This window comes from Bactrocera oleae, chromosome 2 (genome assembly GCF_042242935.1).
Source record: "Bactrocera oleae isolate idBacOlea1 chromosome 2, idBacOlea1, whole genome shotgun sequence".
NCBI classification, from domain to species: domain Eukaryota; kingdom Metazoa; phylum Arthropoda; class Insecta; order Diptera; family Tephritidae; genus Bactrocera; species Bactrocera oleae.
In genome coordinates, this window is record NC_091536.1 from 99,620,287 (window position 1) to 99,639,407 (window position 19,121).

At 38.4% G+C, this 19,121-nt stretch overlaps 1 protein-coding gene across 1 annotated transcript; it reads left to right on the plus strand.

Moving 5' to 3' along the window:
* The first annotated feature begins 3,694 nt into the window (after positions 1–3,694).
* On the plus strand, positions 3,695–6,722 carry ems (empty spiracles). The gene is made up of 2 exons (XM_014232595.3): positions 3,695–5,445; positions 5,563–6,722. Exons 1-2 carry the CDS (start codon positions 4,227–4,229, stop codon positions 5,913–5,915), a joined length of 1,572 nt encoding a protein of 523 aa, XP_014088070.1. The 5' UTR covers positions 3,695–4,226; the 3' UTR covers positions 5,916–6,722.
* The last annotated feature ends 12,399 nt before the right edge of the window (positions 6,723–19,121 follow it).

Here is a 19,121-nt window from a genome sequence, read left to right on the forward strand (position 1 = left end):
ACCCTACAAAAACCGAAGATTTCTTTTGAAAAATATTAAAAAATATATATATATATATGTACTGTCACAGGAAGGTAGCCTTTCTGTTATGACCATTTCAAACTACGCACACAGCACACTTGTCAGCCTGAAATAAAATTAGCAGCCAATGAGCTAATTTAATGTTTATTTGAAAACGATTTACCATTGTATAATCATAATCGTTCCTCCCATGTCACCACGTATTGACCTACATATACCATAGCACTTGTTTAGAAGCTCGAAGCCATTCACTCGCTTTGATCGGCGGTTATCATCATAATTAATGAACATTGATCTGCCACATGGTCATAATTATAACTGTGAATAAATAAATGAAGTAAACAATTTTAGTTCTTAATACTTGTGTTTGCCAATGTCCAAATATAGTGCTTATCGGGCTCCCATCGCAAAGCCCGGTTCTGGACTGATCACGTTTACGGCTGATGGCTTGGAGGTCTGGCAATTAAATTTATTGCCAGCTATTAGGCAGTCGGATGTGTCTCTTAATTATCAAATAAATAAAACATGCATGTAGTCTGATCCATCTCCCAAGACTCTTCGCAAAGGCATACTTGTTTTTGCCTAATATTATGAAAAAATAAACTGAGTCGGTTTAAATATACGATTATGCGGGTTGTAAATGAAAATGTGTTTTATGTACTAAATTTAATTAATTTTTTATATTTAGTTTTAGTTGTTGTAGGCCCTATCCACTCAACATCACGGTCCATTTATTTGCATAGTGTGACAGACAACCAACAAGTGGGGCAATTAGTTATGGTAAAAATGTAAACTTTTTTTAAATCAACATTTAATTTATTTCATATTTCGTGTTTCATTCAAAATATACCTTTTAGTTATAACACGTGTATACAATTCGTAGTATGTCTACAATTCGGATGAATAGCAACGTTCTCTACAATTCTGTTAAATTTAAATGATTTTTTATTATCAATTATCAAAATTGTTTTGATTATTTCAAACTATTCCAGTTTAATCTCGTTAGTTGATTTTAATTCTGGGTATTATGGGCTAATTTGACATTATTATTAAATTATCTGTGTTGTTATTGTTGCATGAGTGTGTTTTCAAGCTTATTAAAGCGATTACTGATAAAATAGAATGGAATTTTTTGAAGCAAGCCTTGGACCTCCCAAAATCTGATATGTGGTGCTCTAGTGCTTGTGAATGGCGTAGCATTATTGTACTTCGGATTCAAGAGCTTAATAATTTAAATATATTATAATATATATATAAATATAATAAATTGGTTTAGATTTATATAAGTATATTAAAAGCTGCAATCGATTCCCCAATTCTTAGAAGGAAGCGATCGCTCAACAGGTTTAAGTCCCATATATTGGCAGCAGATTCTGCAACTCTCTATTGTATTGAATTGAACTTAAGAAGGTTGTTGTTGTGCAATACTTTTGCAAAAAGAGAAAAAATTCACAATAAGAAAATAATTATTTTAATTTGTGTGACCTTTAAAAATACAGTTTTAAAAATATTTGTTAATAGTAAAGGCAATAACTGTAAAAAGAAGAATGTTTAAAATACTTTGAGCGACATTGCGAGCTTTGATATTAAACCAACGTCGTAATCTATTTTAAATAATTCTTTTAACGCTTCTTATGAATATTCTTAGCCAATCCAAAGCGGTTCGTCATATTACATCGACCAAACTGTGTTAATTTGATTGAATTATAATACATAAAAGTGGGTTCTGTAAAAATATTTCAACTCAATCAAAATATCTTGAATTCTTATATGTACATATATACTCCACTCGTACCAAGCAGTTACTGCAATGGCACTGGATGTGACACAAAACTACATATGTTATATCTTACTTAACATATTATATATAATAGGTAAGCATCGGATGTTAACTAGTTATAAACTTCAACATCAATTTCAAACTGAGAACTGATGTAAAAAGTTCTGGTGATTTTAGACTGTTATTGTTTTTTATCAGCAAATTTTAGATAAAGTCCCGTCCTTGCGAAAATATTGAGATATTAATGAAATTACAGTGTTCTGGCAAATAATTCGTTATAAAAAACTACGTTGTAGAGAGGTTCGACTGTGGTTAAAATTTGAGTCTGTCGGTATAACCCTGTTAAACACTCCCTAGAGGGAAAGTGAAAGATATTAAAGCGTATTCCTCATTGCGTGAACCATTCTATTAACAGCGACTGATGGATACTGTTAGAAAAATTTCCGAGACTCAAGCCCCTACTGTCCAACCACTTTTTGACGAGATGAAAATAAGTGCCTATTAATTATTGGAAAATTTAATGAAAACTAAAAGATTTCTTAGCGTCATAAACTACTTCCAAAAGAAGGTAAATACATTTAATTTAAAGGCCAACGCGCGGGATGTGTATGGCTATGAAAAAATCTCCTGAACGCTACCGACTGACAAGAGTCGCCTTATATGTGAAGGTAGAAAGGGTCTGAGCAGATGTATTTGTGTGTGCTAAAATTAAAACCAATCAAATGCAATAAACCCGTTTCAACCCGAAATTCAATCACACTTGCAAAGAATTATGCTTCCAAAGGGAGAGAACGACTAGAATTGACATCTAAAAGAGTTAGCATAAAATAATTGTCAGAAGGACCTCTCCATTTACGCTAGCAATTATCAAAAGCACATAAAGATATTAACTACCATAGCAGCCGTCTGTATATGTGCTTAAGCACTTATGTTCAACGAGTGACAGAAAGAGAGCGAGCGAGCGCTGGCCAAAAGCCGTTCTTATGAGGGAGTGAGGGAGCGGAATATGCAAGTCATTAAAATTGCTTATTTTGCGACAAATGAGAAAATGATTGTTGCAGCTGCTAAGTAGTCGTGGAAAATGCAGAGCGCAGAGCTTCGAGTAGTTGACTGAAGCTAAAAGCATGTTTAGTCTAAATTACACATAGAGAGCACTGCGCCAACTGCAGCAAAAACTGCAAGCGTATTAGGTTAACAACGCATATGTATACAATGTGTATTACAACAATTACAGCAAGCAATATACTGCACAATGGCAATTTTCTGTCATTTGCCGCCTGCCCGCTGCTTGCTACTCTTATACATTAGCGCAATAGCAGTAATGGCCAACGGCGGCAGCAACAACACGGAAGCCATATGCAGAAAACAGAAAGCGGCGATTGCGAGCGTAAAATCGGCATATTTAGTTGGGTAACGCCCTCCAATAGCCGGCTAGTGTTGGGAAAATAGAATAGCCACTTTACGGTAGCGCAGCGAATGCGAAAAGGTAAATATTGATTGAGCGAGCAGGAGCAATGGATAGTGTTATGATATATCTTACTCTGTCGTGTACATAAAAATGTATCTGTCAGATAAAATCCACAACGGCTTGGGAATCAGGCTTGCCACTGCGCTTATGTAAACCGTGAAGCAGGCATGGGCACAGGGGTTGCTTTGGTACTGCCCACTCGAAGCCATTCGCTGCGCTCGAGTAAGAACAAGCAATTCAAACGCACATGGCCACAAAGATATATATCTGAACACATGCTTGTCAATATTTACCTTCTTGCTCACATTGGCAATAGGCGAGTGCCTTTTATGCTTAACCGGTTGTACTGGTTTGCCAGTGGGTTTCGTATTTGATGAGTGCGTGTGTTTGGACTGCTGGCTGTGTGTGTGTTGGAAGAGAAAAAACAAGGCATTGTGAGAGAGCGCGCACTGGCCAAGAGCTCGAGTGGAGTGATGCCCTGGCACTTGGTGCGGCAGCGGTGCACGGTTGAGGATTATTCTGACAGCGACTGTCGTAGAGTGAACACCTTAAGTGCGCGTTGAAAAGAGTCGTAGCAAAATAATAACAGAAGCGAAAATTATAATAGACATGTTTCTGATTCGAACGGTTTCGTGAATTACAAAATACTGTGTGCAATTGTAATTGTCTACCTAAAAAGACATGTGTTTACATTAGCAGCGCGTTATGTGCAGTAACATCTAAAAAAATAAAATAAAACAGTGAAGTGTTGATACTATCCAATGAAAAAGTGAGATAAAATCACTTTTAATAAAAACAAATTGGCTCACATTTGCCAATAGCAGTGATAAAAATAAAAAACAATTGGTTTTAAACTGTGCCCTTAAACAATTTGGAAATTATCGCGACCTCGATACCACCAACTGCTAAGTTTGTGTTAGTTTGGGTTCTCCAGTAGCCGCGAAAAAACGTTTATTTATGACTAAAATGATTCCGCCGCTGCCCACATCAGCCGTTCTAATGCCTACGCCAAAGCAGAAGATCGGCTTTAGCATCGAATCTATTGTGGGCAATAATTCCGCAGTGTCGCCGACACAAAGTGCCGTCGGCAGTAATGAGCTTTCTGGCGAGCAACTAAATGTTTCAAACACGACAAATGCCCGTAGTGCACCCAGCTCTCCACCTCAGACTCCACCCGCTGCGTCCCACACGGCTGGCGCTACACATGCCTCGAGCGCATCAGTTTTGTCGGTGCTGCCGCTAACACAGCACTCCCACCCACATAATATGCATACACACTTGCCTCCGCATTTGTCGCCCGCGCAGCAGCATGCCCTTCAGCAGCATCTACTGTTACAACATCACCAACAGCAGCAGCAACAACAAATATCGCCCATCAGTAGCGCACCCATGCGGCAGGACATACAAGATATTATTCAGCGCTTACATAGTTCAGCTGCCGCTGCCGCCGCTGCCAATTTGAGCATACATTCTGCTAGCCCCTACAGTCCTCCGCCACTGACACAAACCCGCCTTTCATCGCCTGAAGATGGGTCTGCTGTTCCACATATGTTGCACCTTAAACGTGAACGTTCACCATTACCGCCGGCCGGTGAACAAGCTCAACATCCCGCCCAACGTCAGCAACCTAATCAGCAACACCCTCCACCACCGCATACACCACCCAAATCAGTCTCACCTTCGTCATCGCATCCTTCATCCCCACCTGCCATGTTGCCTGGAAGTCCTGCCTCGTTGCCCACAGCTACACAACAAGTTCCGCCTCAGCTGACAACGACACAATACGCAAAACCATCAACTGCGCTGGGTTCAGGCCCAGGCCCTATGCTTATGCCTGGAATGCCGCATGCTCCCGGTTTGGTGCGACCATTTCCTGTGATTGGACCAAGCGGTATTGTACAGCCTCCACAGCAAGGTATGCCCGATATAAAAGCGCTGCCGCCATATATCAATGCACCGCCGCCAGAATTACCTCCTCAGCATAATCCACACTTAATCGCCGCCGCACAATTTCAAATGGCCGCCGCTCTTCAGGCTGGCCACGTTTTGGGTGGTGGCTTACCTCCACACGCCGCGCCATTCATGACTAGTCCTGGCATGCCGCGCGACAGCTATCCACTGTATCCATGGCTATTGAGCCGACATGGCCGCATATTTCCACACCGCTTTCCAGGAAGTAAGTATTTGCAACTTGTATTTAAATTCAATACATTTTCTCTATCCTCAATATACCTACTTACTTCAGAAGAAATGTACTAATACCCCTTTTCTATTGTTCTTTTCCCCAATTTAGATTTCTTGCTCCAACCTTTTCGTAAACCAAAACGCATACGCACCGCATTTTCGCCCTCGCAGCTACTGAAGCTCGAGCACGCATTCGAGAGCAACCAGTACGTCGTTGGCGCTGAACGCAAGGCGCTCGCCCAATCTCTCAATCTATCCGAGACACAAGTTAAAGTGTGGTTCCAGAACCGCCGCACCAAACATAAGCGCATGCAACAAGAGGACGACAAAGGCGATGGCTCACATTCCGATCGCAGCCGCAATCCGGCTAGCTGTGATGAGGATGACGATGATGAGCTGATAGACATGGAAATGGATGATTGCCCGAGCGACGAGGAGCACGAGCTTGACACGAGCCATTGAAAGACATTTGGCTTCCGGGCGAAAAGAAATAGCGAAACGAGTGTAAATAGCGGGAGTTCATAAGAGCTACGAGCAGAATGCATGGATATGAGAGTTCCTTAATTTATTACCAGAAGAATCATGAATTCGTTTGTGTGTGAGTGTATGTATGCGCCAGGCAAAACCGTTGCGGGCAAACGACGAAAACTATGTGATATAAACTTAAATTGTATGATTTTAGGCAAATGATGAAACTTAATTAACGCCATTAAATAACAGGTATAAATACTGATAGTTAGTGAAAAGTGTTTGTACAAACTATATGTCGCTTTTAAGAAACCTGACAAGCGAATGCACATACGTATGTGTATGTATTTGAATCAAAATAGAAATATTCAATGACTCCAAGTATTAATAAGGCCCACCATCGAACTAATAATAAAATCAAATTAAATATGGGATCAGTGCGATGGTAGCTACCTTCTCTAGGACGTGCCAAATTTATGAGAGATGTCAGATTTGTAAGATTTGTCACGTTCAAACTTTTCGCAACAAAATGATCGCTCGCTTAAATGACGATGAAACAAAAATGTACTTACTACTTATGTACTTCTTAAAGGGCGGATCATTATTGTACTTGAAAACTTTATTTATTTAATTTTATTTGTTTATGATTTTAATAACAAAAGTCTTAATTGGTATCGCATCTAAGTGTAGAAAGCAGTAGTTTGTATATTATTAAATAGTTTTAAGTACGGTAATTGATAATGCAGAGAGAGAAAAGAGTTAAGAAATAAAAAACCAAACAACTAGAAAATCATTATAAAATTGTCTTTCATTATACTTGTACTTATATAATAATATATAATGCGTGAAGATTCGATTTTTATTGGAGAGTACAATATAGACATCCATATTATTTACTGGGTAAAATAAAGGCGCACGTCACGAAGAAGTGGATCCGCTCGAACATCTAGTAGATAATGCAAGTGGTTACACTTCGGAATAAGGAAACGAATTGATTGCGTTCGGAGTTCTCCACGTCGATAAACGATAAGTTGAGGACACATTGAAATATCTTCACAAAGATTGGTACTCCCCTATTGTTGTTGTTGTTGTAGCGGCAAAAAGCATCTCTAAAGTAATTTGGAGGAATGCTGCCGACTTGACAGTCCTTGGCCGAATAATATTCTGGGTCCGCTCCAATTACGTAGACACGACTGTCGTGGAGTTAGTTATTATTGAACGAACCATATCCACTTCCACGTATAATGCGTATATGAGTAAATTTCAATTGAATTCAGAAAAATGCTGCAAAAATGCGATGCTGTTGGAGAAGCGAATTTATAATACTCATAGCAGTCACCTTCAGTCCGGTTCTACCCGAATTTATTCCTTCCGTAGATGTTGCTTTGTTTGTGTTGTGCTCGCAACTAAGCGTTCAGCAAGCTCTCTTGCTGTGACATTTGATCCGCCGCATTGCTATTCTAATAAATTAAACGCTACATTAAGTGTGGCGAGAAATCATGAAATTATTATGATGATTAAGTGAAAACAAGCAGCTTTTAAATATTATTGTCACTGTGTGATAATTTATTGATTGCAATACTCGAAGTAGCCGTCATTTAAGTTGATTTTATAAGTGTTCATTTACTTTTGCGCTTTGCCGCTGTCGCTCGAATGTTGTTATAGTGAGCTTTAAGCAATTAACAGCGCTCATGTTTATGTGAGGGCACACATACGAAATAAATGAGAATTGAATTTGCTTGGGCTAGGCAAGGTCCCTTCACTAGTGTATTTATTCAAATCAACGCTCTGCGATCAATGCTTTCTTTTCTCCAGAACAAAATAGCGGTATGGAGTTTTACGTGGAGGATGTGTAGAGCCAGGAGCGGCAAACTCAACGAACCAGTTCCCAGAAACTAACCCTGTGTCGAGATTTATCTCTTTATGGTCGAAAAAAGTTGTGTAATCCCATTTAGCTAAATTAGTCTGCTCTAATAATCACGCCCTGTATGACTCTAAGAACTTTCCTTCATCTGCATACCTATTTTCACTTTAATATTGCATTCTTCATCTCTTATTACTCTTATTGTGAGTAAAGCCCAACTCATTCTTATTGTTATTGTTGTTTGCATTGCAGATAGCTCGAGCAAGTGGGTTAGTTATTTAATTGGGTTTTGTTTACATTGCCTCATCAACGCTTCCAAGCGTTTGGAAATATTCGTACACACCTACATACATACATACGTAGCATGTGTCAGCGTTTTCTCCAACTTGCTACACCTTGTTTGGAATGAAAGCGAACAGCTGCACGCTTATTACCAACCGCTCTCCGCACTCATTACACAAAGCCCGCAGCCGCCCATGAGCGGAGGTACCAAACGCTGGCTTGTTTGTGATCGCAGCCAAGCCTTCGAACGAGTCTCAGTAGCTTTGTAGACTGCTCTTTTTTTTGTTTTTGTTTGCTACGTTTTTAATTATAACCATTGGTTGCTCATGGCTTGTCTGCTCGTTTTTCATTAAGTGCATTAATTAATAGACAACTGTAATTGATAAGCGTTTACAAATTATATACGTATATAAGGTGATTAAGGCATTTATGCTTCATAATTATACTACATGGGGACTGAGCGCTATTGGATCTGATTTTTATACTCGTTTGCTTGGGGCAAATAGTTCCTCTCATCTAGATAGCAGTCGAGTTCTAATCTTATGTCCAACATCTCAGAATAATACTGCCGTAGGCGATTCGGACAAATGTACAGTTATATAACATTCTCGACAATGTAGGATTATAAAATATTATAAGAATAACGATTTCGGGACCAGAAGTAGATGACTATAGTAGTGTGGCATTCAGAGTTAAGTTATGGAGAATAATTTCAAATAACACCTTTTTCGAAAATCTGGAAACTATTCCGACTGTTTCGATGGACGGAGAAAACTTTGGCAAAAGTGCGTTTTATCGGACGGGGATTATTTTGAAGAGGATGAAATTGATTTGGAAGGATTAATAAAGAATTTACATTTTAAAACAAATTCACCGTATTATTTTATTACAATGTACATACATAGCCTATATACTTATTTTTTAATCCTGCTAATCCGAACTTGTCATGGTTTCGTGAGTATGTGTACAGAGCTAACGTTTATGGCAAAAGCCTCCAGGGTTAACGTGAGTCAATCAACTTATTTAATGACGAACAACAACACAAAAAACTTCGAATATTCAAAGTGAAACTCACCACACGCACAAATGGCGAGCACAGCTCACTTCATATAGAAGTCAGAGGGAAAAACGTGCAAAATCATCTTGACGATCGATCGATTGATCGCCTGAAAGCTGCACCACAAAAAATGTAAAGAAAAGCTCGAAACCAGCGATTGTGGCTGCGGAAGTACTGACTGGAGAATTCGGAGCGATTGTTTTACTTCAGTTTCTGACGCACATGACAAAAACTTAATACTTAATAGTTGTTGTCAACATGCAGCAATAAAAGTGCAACAACCATATGAGCGTGTATGAATGACGATGTTTGCATGTTGCATGCCACAGATCGAGTGCGAAATTAAGAAATATTGACAGTGGACCGGGGAATTTGTAATCAAGTTCAATACTGTGCATATCGTGCAACGTACACCAGCGAGAGAGTTGAGTAAAAGCCGTAGCATGCGGAAAGGACATGCGCCGGCGCAACTGCAATAACAACAACCACAAATGTGTAAACGCACAAGTGAGCGTGCAGCTAATGACCACAATAAGCGGCTATAAACAAGCGCACCTACACCACAGGCAAGAACAACAACAAAAGCAAAACGAAAACAACAACAACGATGTTGACGACGACGACGACATTTTATGAACATGTTGATGGCCAAATATAATGCGAACACAAATGTGTTGTTGCTGGTGTTGATCGTCGTTGATCACGCGCGCGCCCAACTTACCTCTAACCGGGTTGTAGTCAATATTGTTGCATATGTGTTTGTTGTAGGTGCTGTTTGTCATTACCGTTCGCTAGATTGCTGCAGGTTGGATCGATGTGCGCAACTGTCTACTCAATCCAACAACGAACGTGTGAACGCATGTGTGTGTGTGTGTGTGTATGTGCGAAAGAGTGGTGTTGCTCACATTCTGATAGCGCACATTGGCCTGCTCCGCCATTCGAACATTCGAATGCTGTGAATGTGCTTCCAAGAAGATTAATACAGCAAAATTAAGGAAAATAAATAAATGTCACCAGACTACAAGATCGTTATCTCATTTAACAATAATTACCCTGATATGGGATATGGTAACTAATCTGTTATGTTTGCTGTGCACTCGCCCGCTCGATTTCGTTTACATGTGTCTGCGGATTGTTGCCGAGAGTTCAGTTTCGGTATGCTTGCGAGTTGGTGTGTGTGTGCGAGTTCTCTAACCAAAGGCGGAGTACTGGTGTGAGTCCGTATTTGCTTGTTTGTGTATGTGTTTGTGCGCTGAATAATGTTGTTCAACTCGTGTGTATTTACCTATGTTGTTCGCTTTATTTTTGCGTAATGTTTAAGGCATTGTTTTCTATTGTTGTTGCTACTTCATATACATACATACATATGTACATCTGTTTCAACTGTTGCAACAGGGTGTCTGCTGATACACCTTTGTGTGCATTACTATGTTTATTGAGAAAGTTCGTAGGTTAAATTCCATTTTTAGGCGAGATTCAATTTCCGATTTAGATATTTGTGCTCATGTCTTTGATGTTTTTGTATTGTTGTATTGTGCCGTTGCAAATCAGGTATGCTTGAATATATATATATATATATCTTTTAGTAAGAAAAAATTCCATAACAGCTTATAAGAGCAAATTACTATATTTAAAAGGTCGCTTAAAAATATTAGCTGTCTTCGATTCGCCAAGCGTTACCATCCACTGAATCGAACAAACTATACCAAATGCGCAAACAAGCGGGCAGCACCCTGCGTTAATATGCCTTCATACGCATGCGCAATAGTGTTGCTGTAACCCTTTACATATTTTTGTTTTCTAAAACTTTTAAAAATACAAGAAAAAAAAGAAATTTGTATTTTCATTAGTCATTTGACCCATTCGCAATAGTAAAACTGATCTTAAATATGCAAAACCAAACTTGGTAGTACTGAAGATAGCGGCTTTACCACTTTAATGAGATATCCGCATGATCTCTTGTACGAATTTAACTCGCTAGATTTTTTGTTGCTTTTGCATGTAATTTTTTTGACAAGAGAGCCGAAACGAGCAGAGAAATGGCGAATCGAAGACAGCTTTTATTGACAACAGATCCTACGATGATTAAGTATGTTTATTACCCAATTAAATTATTATGTTAGTGGAGAAATATATGCTAATTATTAATCTAATAATCTCTACGCAAATGGTCCACTCAGTGTCATATACTCGCACATATCTTAACAGCAGCATCTTAATATAATAAGACAACCCCGCTGGGCTGTGAGCTCATAAGTATCAGTAAGCGTCATTCGAAGGCAATGGTTTGATTGTTGAACGCGTAAAATTGTGGAGTCGCAGCGTGCAACAGGCGCCAAGCGTCAAAAGCACAGCATAATTTCGTCGTCAATCTTCTTCGATGGCCAATGTTTGGATGATCTGAATGCAATGCGGTTTAAAACTATACAGTTTTAAAACATAAACTACAATACATTTCCATCTTCATATTTTCATTTTAATCTAGTTTTTAAATTGGGATAATTTTATGAGGCTAATTTTATATAATAAAGGAATTTGAATTTAAGAGTATTTAAACGGCCAGTGGGCTGCAATCACGTGCTGTGACATAATAGTGTCAAATCAAGTTCGTCTGGTATGGCAGCTTATAAAGACGGTCCCAGCATGCAATTGCATGTGTTGTTGTATTTGCCAAGCAATAAGAACTAATTAATAAAATAGAGTAAGTAGAATAAACCAATATCTGACGTGGAACCGAGTAACTGGGCAGGGGCAGCGCACTTTAAGAATTTGAATTCTTATTTAAACTGGACGCAGTTAAGATTATCAAAAAGATAATTATCAAATAATATCTTTCTTGATTCTCTAACCACTGTTTAAATCCACAACTACGTCCACTTACTGAGCGTATCTGTATCCCACATTTCCCGCCTAAGAGCTGCGAAATCGCCATGCGAATGTTTCGTATGTCACCAAAATGTGTTATTTCGTATATATTTTTATACTTTCGTAACATATTGCAGATGAGAGTGTCTTCCATAGCAAGGATATGCTCAGAACCATAAAATTACAAGGATCAAGGATAACAGATTTACATGTGGATCACACACACAAAAATTGAATAATGATTGTAGAGCCGCATTTACCGCATAACAAGCATTTACCTCTCACAAAAGCTGAGAGCGTGTAAAGTTCCGCTGCGGCCAAAATCAGCCCTTCCTTACTAATTTTTATAATATTTTTTCCAAACTTAGTTCTCGTTCAAGCGCAATTCATCAGAACTGCTCAAAGCTATTATAATGAATAAGTGCGGCGTAATTAGATTTAATTAGCATCTAGTTTGCATATTCATCGGACGTTTTTGCGGCCTTTTCTGACAAAAAAGCGGCAAGCTGCATACCACTGTTGGAGTTGGAGCAATTATCTAATGCGTAATGTTCAATAAATGGTGTAAAATACTACAGTAACTATGTATGACCTGCATTCATAGTTACTTACTTAGTTTTTGCCATTTGTGGATAAATAGAAACTAATTAATGACCGGATGAGTGTGACAGGGGGGAAATATATTGCTTGTGGCGGAGCGAACACGCCTTAATGGCAAGTAAATCACCTCATGCAAGTTTTAAATTCAATTTCGCATTGACTTTGCTCATAACATGCAATTAAATCTCACTTATCCCCACCACCAGATCTATTGTGAGCTAATCAAAAGTTTGTCAGCGAGTGTCTGTGATTACTGCGAAGAATTTCACGTAGCCTTCTAAGCACAATTTAATGACTCCTCAAGTTGTGCCTTTGGTGACATGTTCCGCTACTGCTGGCACCAGACAACTGCAATTAAAAGTCATTCAGGAAAATTGCTGGTCGAAGGAGAAACGCGCTGTTTGAGAAAACTTACAGCGCAGATGCACAGAGGAGAAGAGGAAATATTTGACACGATTACATATACTTATATTTGAAAATAACCTCAGATCAGCTCAAATCTCAATAAAAACTCTAAATCATAATAATCGCTTCATAAATTAGCGCAATTTTAAGACTATTTACTGCCGATCGTTATTATAATATCGTAGTTTCCACTCCAATGTGCAAACATTTGCACTTTGAATGCACATAACATATTAGGTTCCGCTAAATAGCATTTACTATGAGTTGTTTTCGACACTGAGTTAGCACTTAATAATACCTACTCATTTGAGCTAATAATTGCTCTAAGGTGGCCGTATGTCTGTAGTTTCTCTCAGAACAATCGCTAGGTGACAGCCGAGCTAAGACGCGTTGCGAGGTGCACCAATACGACCGGCTGGAAGTTATGGCCTGGTCGCCACTTCATGATTTTATGTTTTGTTTTCTACCTTTCTATTTAGTTTTAGAATTTTCAGGAAACTAGTAGAAACCAATATTTTGATAAGTGACTTTGTGGGTACTTACACAAGGTAATATTCTTAAATTTAAAAATTGGTTTTCTTCCGAATTGTTGCTCTGTTATATTTGGCTAACCACCGACTCTCTAGTCAGTAGCCTCTAAAGTCAGTAGCCAATTAAACTAATTTTTACTTGGACTAAATAAATATTTTTGTTTGCTTTTATCATTGGACTGCTTATATATACTATGTTTTTATCTAAATCTAAATAAAACCCTTAAAAAAGAGCGCCACTTGAGAAGAAACTAAACAAATAATCCTACAAGAAATGTGGTAGCAAAATTAGCCTCTCACAAACATTAAATGGATGAGGCTGAGAACACCGCACACAGGTGCTGCCTAGACTCACACTCAAGTCATCGAGCGTGAATTGTCAGTTCGAAGCCCCTACACGAAGGCAGGTCGCTCATCGATACCGGCGACAAGTATACCCACCAAACTGCCGACTTAGGAAAACAAGCAATTATTCAAATAGAGAATAAAAATTTCCAAGAGACTTGTACCAGGCTTCCGAGCCTAAAAGTCGAAAGAAAGCAACTGTCGCCAGCAACTGTTACCAACGACATAAATGTAGTTTCAAGTGGAACATTCTAACATATACTTTTGAATCAATTTGTTTTCAAATGATATTAATCTTGCTGAGTAGTTCAAAAATTACCGACCCATTGTGATTTTTTCACGTTTCATTTTTCTATGTCCCCACTCAGCTGAAACGGTTTACGTTGAGTGTAGTGGAATGAAGGCGAATCGGGGGTCGAGTAGGGCTGGAGGATGTTAATTATGTGTTGAATGAATGGCTGAGAAATTAAGGTGATATGCATCTGCACACACACATATGTAAAGAAGGGCGGAAGTGACGCTTAGTGACCCTGTTCAGGCAATGGAGGGAACACTAACGAAATAAATAACAAAAATATATAAAATTTAGCAGCAACGGTGGTGGAAGTGTGGTCGGTGGCTGTAGCGGCGGCGTCCGCAAGTAGCGCTGAAGTTAACAAGCGTAAAATTAACTTATTAGAAAGTCGTTAGAGTGATTGCGGTATAAACACTTGAAAATTAGTGGGAATAATGAGTGCTAAGCAAGCAAGCACAATAAATAAATTGTGGTGCACAGCGTTTTTGCCTTGTAATATCAAATTTCTGAAAGTGTTTGTTTTATTTTTGAGTTTATTTGAATTGTACTGGACAGCTGTTGGCATTACAAACAACGTTAATAATGACTTCGTTTACCATATTTATGTGCAAAGCCGTATAATTTATGCTTCAATAGAGACTTGTGTATATATTGTGTCTTCTGTTTTCATATGTTATATTAGGAATCTTTATTGATTTGTCTGATCTTAAGTCAATCCTTTGGCCAGATCTTCCTCTTATTTGATGAGGTTAAATTTCTGTGGCGCAAACGCCAATTAGACCACCAAAACTAACGTGTACATGATATCTTAAATACGAAAAAGCATAGGAAAATGGAAGTAAAATAACTTACGGTCAATCTGCGGTTGGGAAGAGAGGGATGTGGTTAAATTTTTAAGGGTTAAAATCGGTAACTTCCAGCAAAACTATGAGTCCTATATATACAAATTAGATGGAAAAGTTTTAGAGTTTTTATCTTTTGTATTTACGCCTTTCTCACATAACCTCAACATTTTGTGAAAAATTCAAAAATTCAAGCTTTTGAGTTGTATTATTTTTTATTTAAAATATTAAGAAGAATACCTTATTTCGACTTAAAATCTAAAAAAAAACCCTAATTTTCAATTAAAACTCTGAGATAAATATCGATGTGATGTTAAAAGTGTATACATTACTATAGTAAATTTTCTCAGAAGATGAAAGAAAAGAAAGTACACGGAAAGGCTTGCTCGAAAATTTTTTTGGGTGAATATAGAAAACTTCCAGCAATACAGAGAAATTAATATTTCTGCTACAGACAACTCGGTTGAACGTACCTCCTTCGCTACCGTTCAACACTCAATAAGCACCCAACAGAGACTTTCTTTGCAGAGGGTTTAGAGTTTAAAACTAACGTGCAATAAATCATCTTCCTATTTCAAAAACCCATACATATTAAATTTGAGATTATACGAATTTTCTTCCGGGGTTAATAGTCAACTGACACAATTCATTGATTGAACGAAAAACTTGTTTGCCTAATCGGCAGATTGCGTATCAAGCTCTTTTCCTTAAATCGCCTCGAACATTTCAGGATTCAGGCATTCATGCTTCAAATTTCTTTCACGTCTTTATCGAAATCTACATTAAATCATTTGAATAATGGATGGGCTCTGCTACGCCTTCACATTTAACACCCAGTTGGCGTGAGTAACCTTCTTCCTCTTGACAAACTTACAGTACTCGACCATTGGAGTTATGTATTATAGCGTAATGAATGGAAAACTGTCCACAACACCTAAATCAATATTTCAATCTACTACAAATTTAAGCCTCACCTCGCAATGTACACGTGCAACAAACAGGAGAAGAAGAAATCAAAAATTGAAATTAAGTTATTCCTGTACGCGTAATATTTCATAAATACAAATACCTGTCTGCCTCGCCGCCGAGTCGTGAAGCTATGAAATTTCACAGGAAAATAATGTCAACACGGTAGATTAGCATCAAATGAGCAGCACAAGCTCGGAATGAAAAATTAATGGAAACTCAAAAGACTCCGTGATGTACACGTATGCCACCATGTGTGTGTCTGAATGTGTGATTATGTAGGGAAAAATTAATAAAATGTTCAGTTGTGAGAGGTTTGAGTTGGTCTTTTTTGGTTGTTTAAAAGAAAAAACAGGAGACAAATATCGATTAACAATTAATCACACGTTGTCCGTGTACCCAACGCTTTCCTATGCAGCCACTGTAGTTACGTCACGGCCTCGCCTGTGCACCTCATTATTATTTTGACATTTTCCAATGATATTTAGATTATCAGTGTTTCAAAATCAAATTAAATACACAAGCCATGTAACGCTCTCACTGTGCGCATGCCACGCACACACACATATCCCTGCCATGTAACCATGATAGCCATTGGGAACAGTGTTGCCACTTGAAAAAATCTCTGGGTACCAAACGCTTACCAAATCTGTTGCAAAACTACCAAATTTTCTTATCATTAAAACATTGGGTTTTCTAATAACATTGCACTTTCTTCAAGCCAATCGAATAGTTTTAACCACTCCCTACGAAATTTTCTCTTTGAAGCTCAGGCGAGCGTTCATCACAACAAAAGACTGTCAAGTTTTCAAGAAATATCTGAGCAGTGGGCAATCATCCGTATTGTTTGAGGTCAAAATTCTAAGTTAGGAAGGATTAAACGAGGGTGAAGTCGTGTCCTCCCCCCGCTACTGTTTAACTTCTATATTTCGAAACTCCCTCAATCACCAAAGGAAATTTCTATAGCCTCATAGGCAGATGATTGTACGATTGGAATCATATATATATCCTGCGTGCAACGAATGACCGCATGACTTTAACCACATCTTTGCATGTCCTATGAATCCCACTCATCTAACACCATTCTCAATAAAGCCCGACTCCGTCGAAACAGCACGTTTCCTGGGTCCATTGTTAGATGACTTCGATGACCACTAACTTAAACCTTACTACCTAAGCGGGAATTAGATAACCAACAACATGGTTAATTGACATGTCGCAAAAGATAAAGTTTCTCATTTTCCCCTCTTTCTTTCATTTAATGTACGAAGTTAAAGAAATACCCAAATATATTAAATTATTGACTCTCTCCATCTTCATTTCACAGTTTCAATTATGTTATAGCTAGAGGCCTCATTTTCCACAAATTGAGCAGATGGCTCCCATTCATAACTATCTTTAAGTTAATATGAGTAGCAAAAAAGAAAGTATGCAACTTTATGCGAACAAATCTTAAGATTAACTTTCATTCTAAATACATCCGATAAAAGTTATTGCTTACCAACCAAACTACCAAAGGCAAATGGAACTACCAATTTTGGCCCGATCGAACCAAAACGGCAACGCTGATTGGGATATGTGCACCTCTCTCATACACTCACTCATACATATGCATTGAGAGACATCTTATCTTATGCCTACTGTCGTTTTGTTATTGTTGCTCATTTAGATAAAAGGATAATATGTGAAGACATGGGTCATACCGGCAGCAGCAACCAACTTCTCGGAAAGTGAGCAAGGACTGGAATTTTGGCTGCACAAAGAAAAGGTAAATTCACCTTTCTCATAAACGTGTTTATAATGAAATGGTATGCAAGTGTAGCGCACAACAATAACAACAAAGGCGAAAAACCCTCGTATACAAATGACCACAATAAAGGTGCGCTCCGTTGAACCAGTGCATCTGAGGACCAACAGGATCTCTCCTGCACGCCACTCACAGTGAAGTAGTTGTACGGCTGCAATCAATAGAAAATGTGCGACAGATATTGTGACACGATAACGATTATCCACAATGCAATTGGACAATAAATTCTTCTGTTTACAACTTCTTCATGCATTTGCTGGGCTTTGAGAGTTTTATGTGTGAAAATGGCACAATTTGCTTTATATTCCTTTGAAGCGAACAATAGAAACTGATTTTATGATTCGGAACCGTTAGAGCACAAGAATGGTTATGAAATGCTGAACATACATAAGTACCGATAAAGTGTGCACACGTGATAGTGCTACAGATATAGATAGACCTTTTAAACACGACTGTCTCCAATACATCTATGCAATCATTAAGGCAAGAGAGAACTACTGTGCAGAGTATCATAGAAGCGCCAATCGGTTGCAGCAACAATATGAGCACACATTCGGGTTTTAGAGGATGGTCCGTTCTATTCCACCTTCATTCCTCATACACTCATCAGCGGATGTCTGCCCTGTGACCGCACCCACGATGGAGGTCAATCTTAAGGAAGGAATTGGAATAGTCATCTCTGAACCCTAATAGATTTATATAATTCACATGAGGAGCTTAATATCCATACCATCTTCCCCCTGTTTTCATCCATAATAGCCTCTAACATATGAAGTCTCCATTGCCATATGCCAGTGCCTTAAGCTCATTTTTTATTTTTTATTTTTTGCTTTCTTCACGATTTCCCGATCTCGATCGTCCGAAATTGGAATGGAAACTAGTTGCCACGTCGAATTTGTGATAGGCTTGCAGCGTCCACTCATCTTCAGATGCCTTCCAAGTGTAATCAGTTTCCTACCTTAAGGTATTAGAAGATCTTATTCTACACACATTTCCCAGAAAGTGTAAATATACAAAGTGTATAATTGGCGAATACTAATGCATCATGAATGCGAATCCTTTTGTTTGACCACAGAATAAGAGAAATAACAAAAGCAAAATGGAATGTATTAATTAGACTTGTCAACGCCCCGACAATCTGTTTTCTTTTCACCTTTATTAGCATTATAATTTTTTGGTTTGGTTTTTGCAAGGTAGCAGCCAAGGCATTTTCTTAGAGTACTTATGAAACTCCCGCAATGCGTCTCCCAGCGCTTGGAGGGTATAAAGCGAGGCAATGCACACTCACACCGCAGGGTGCTTTTTTTGTATTTCCACAGAATATTCATTATATTATTATTAG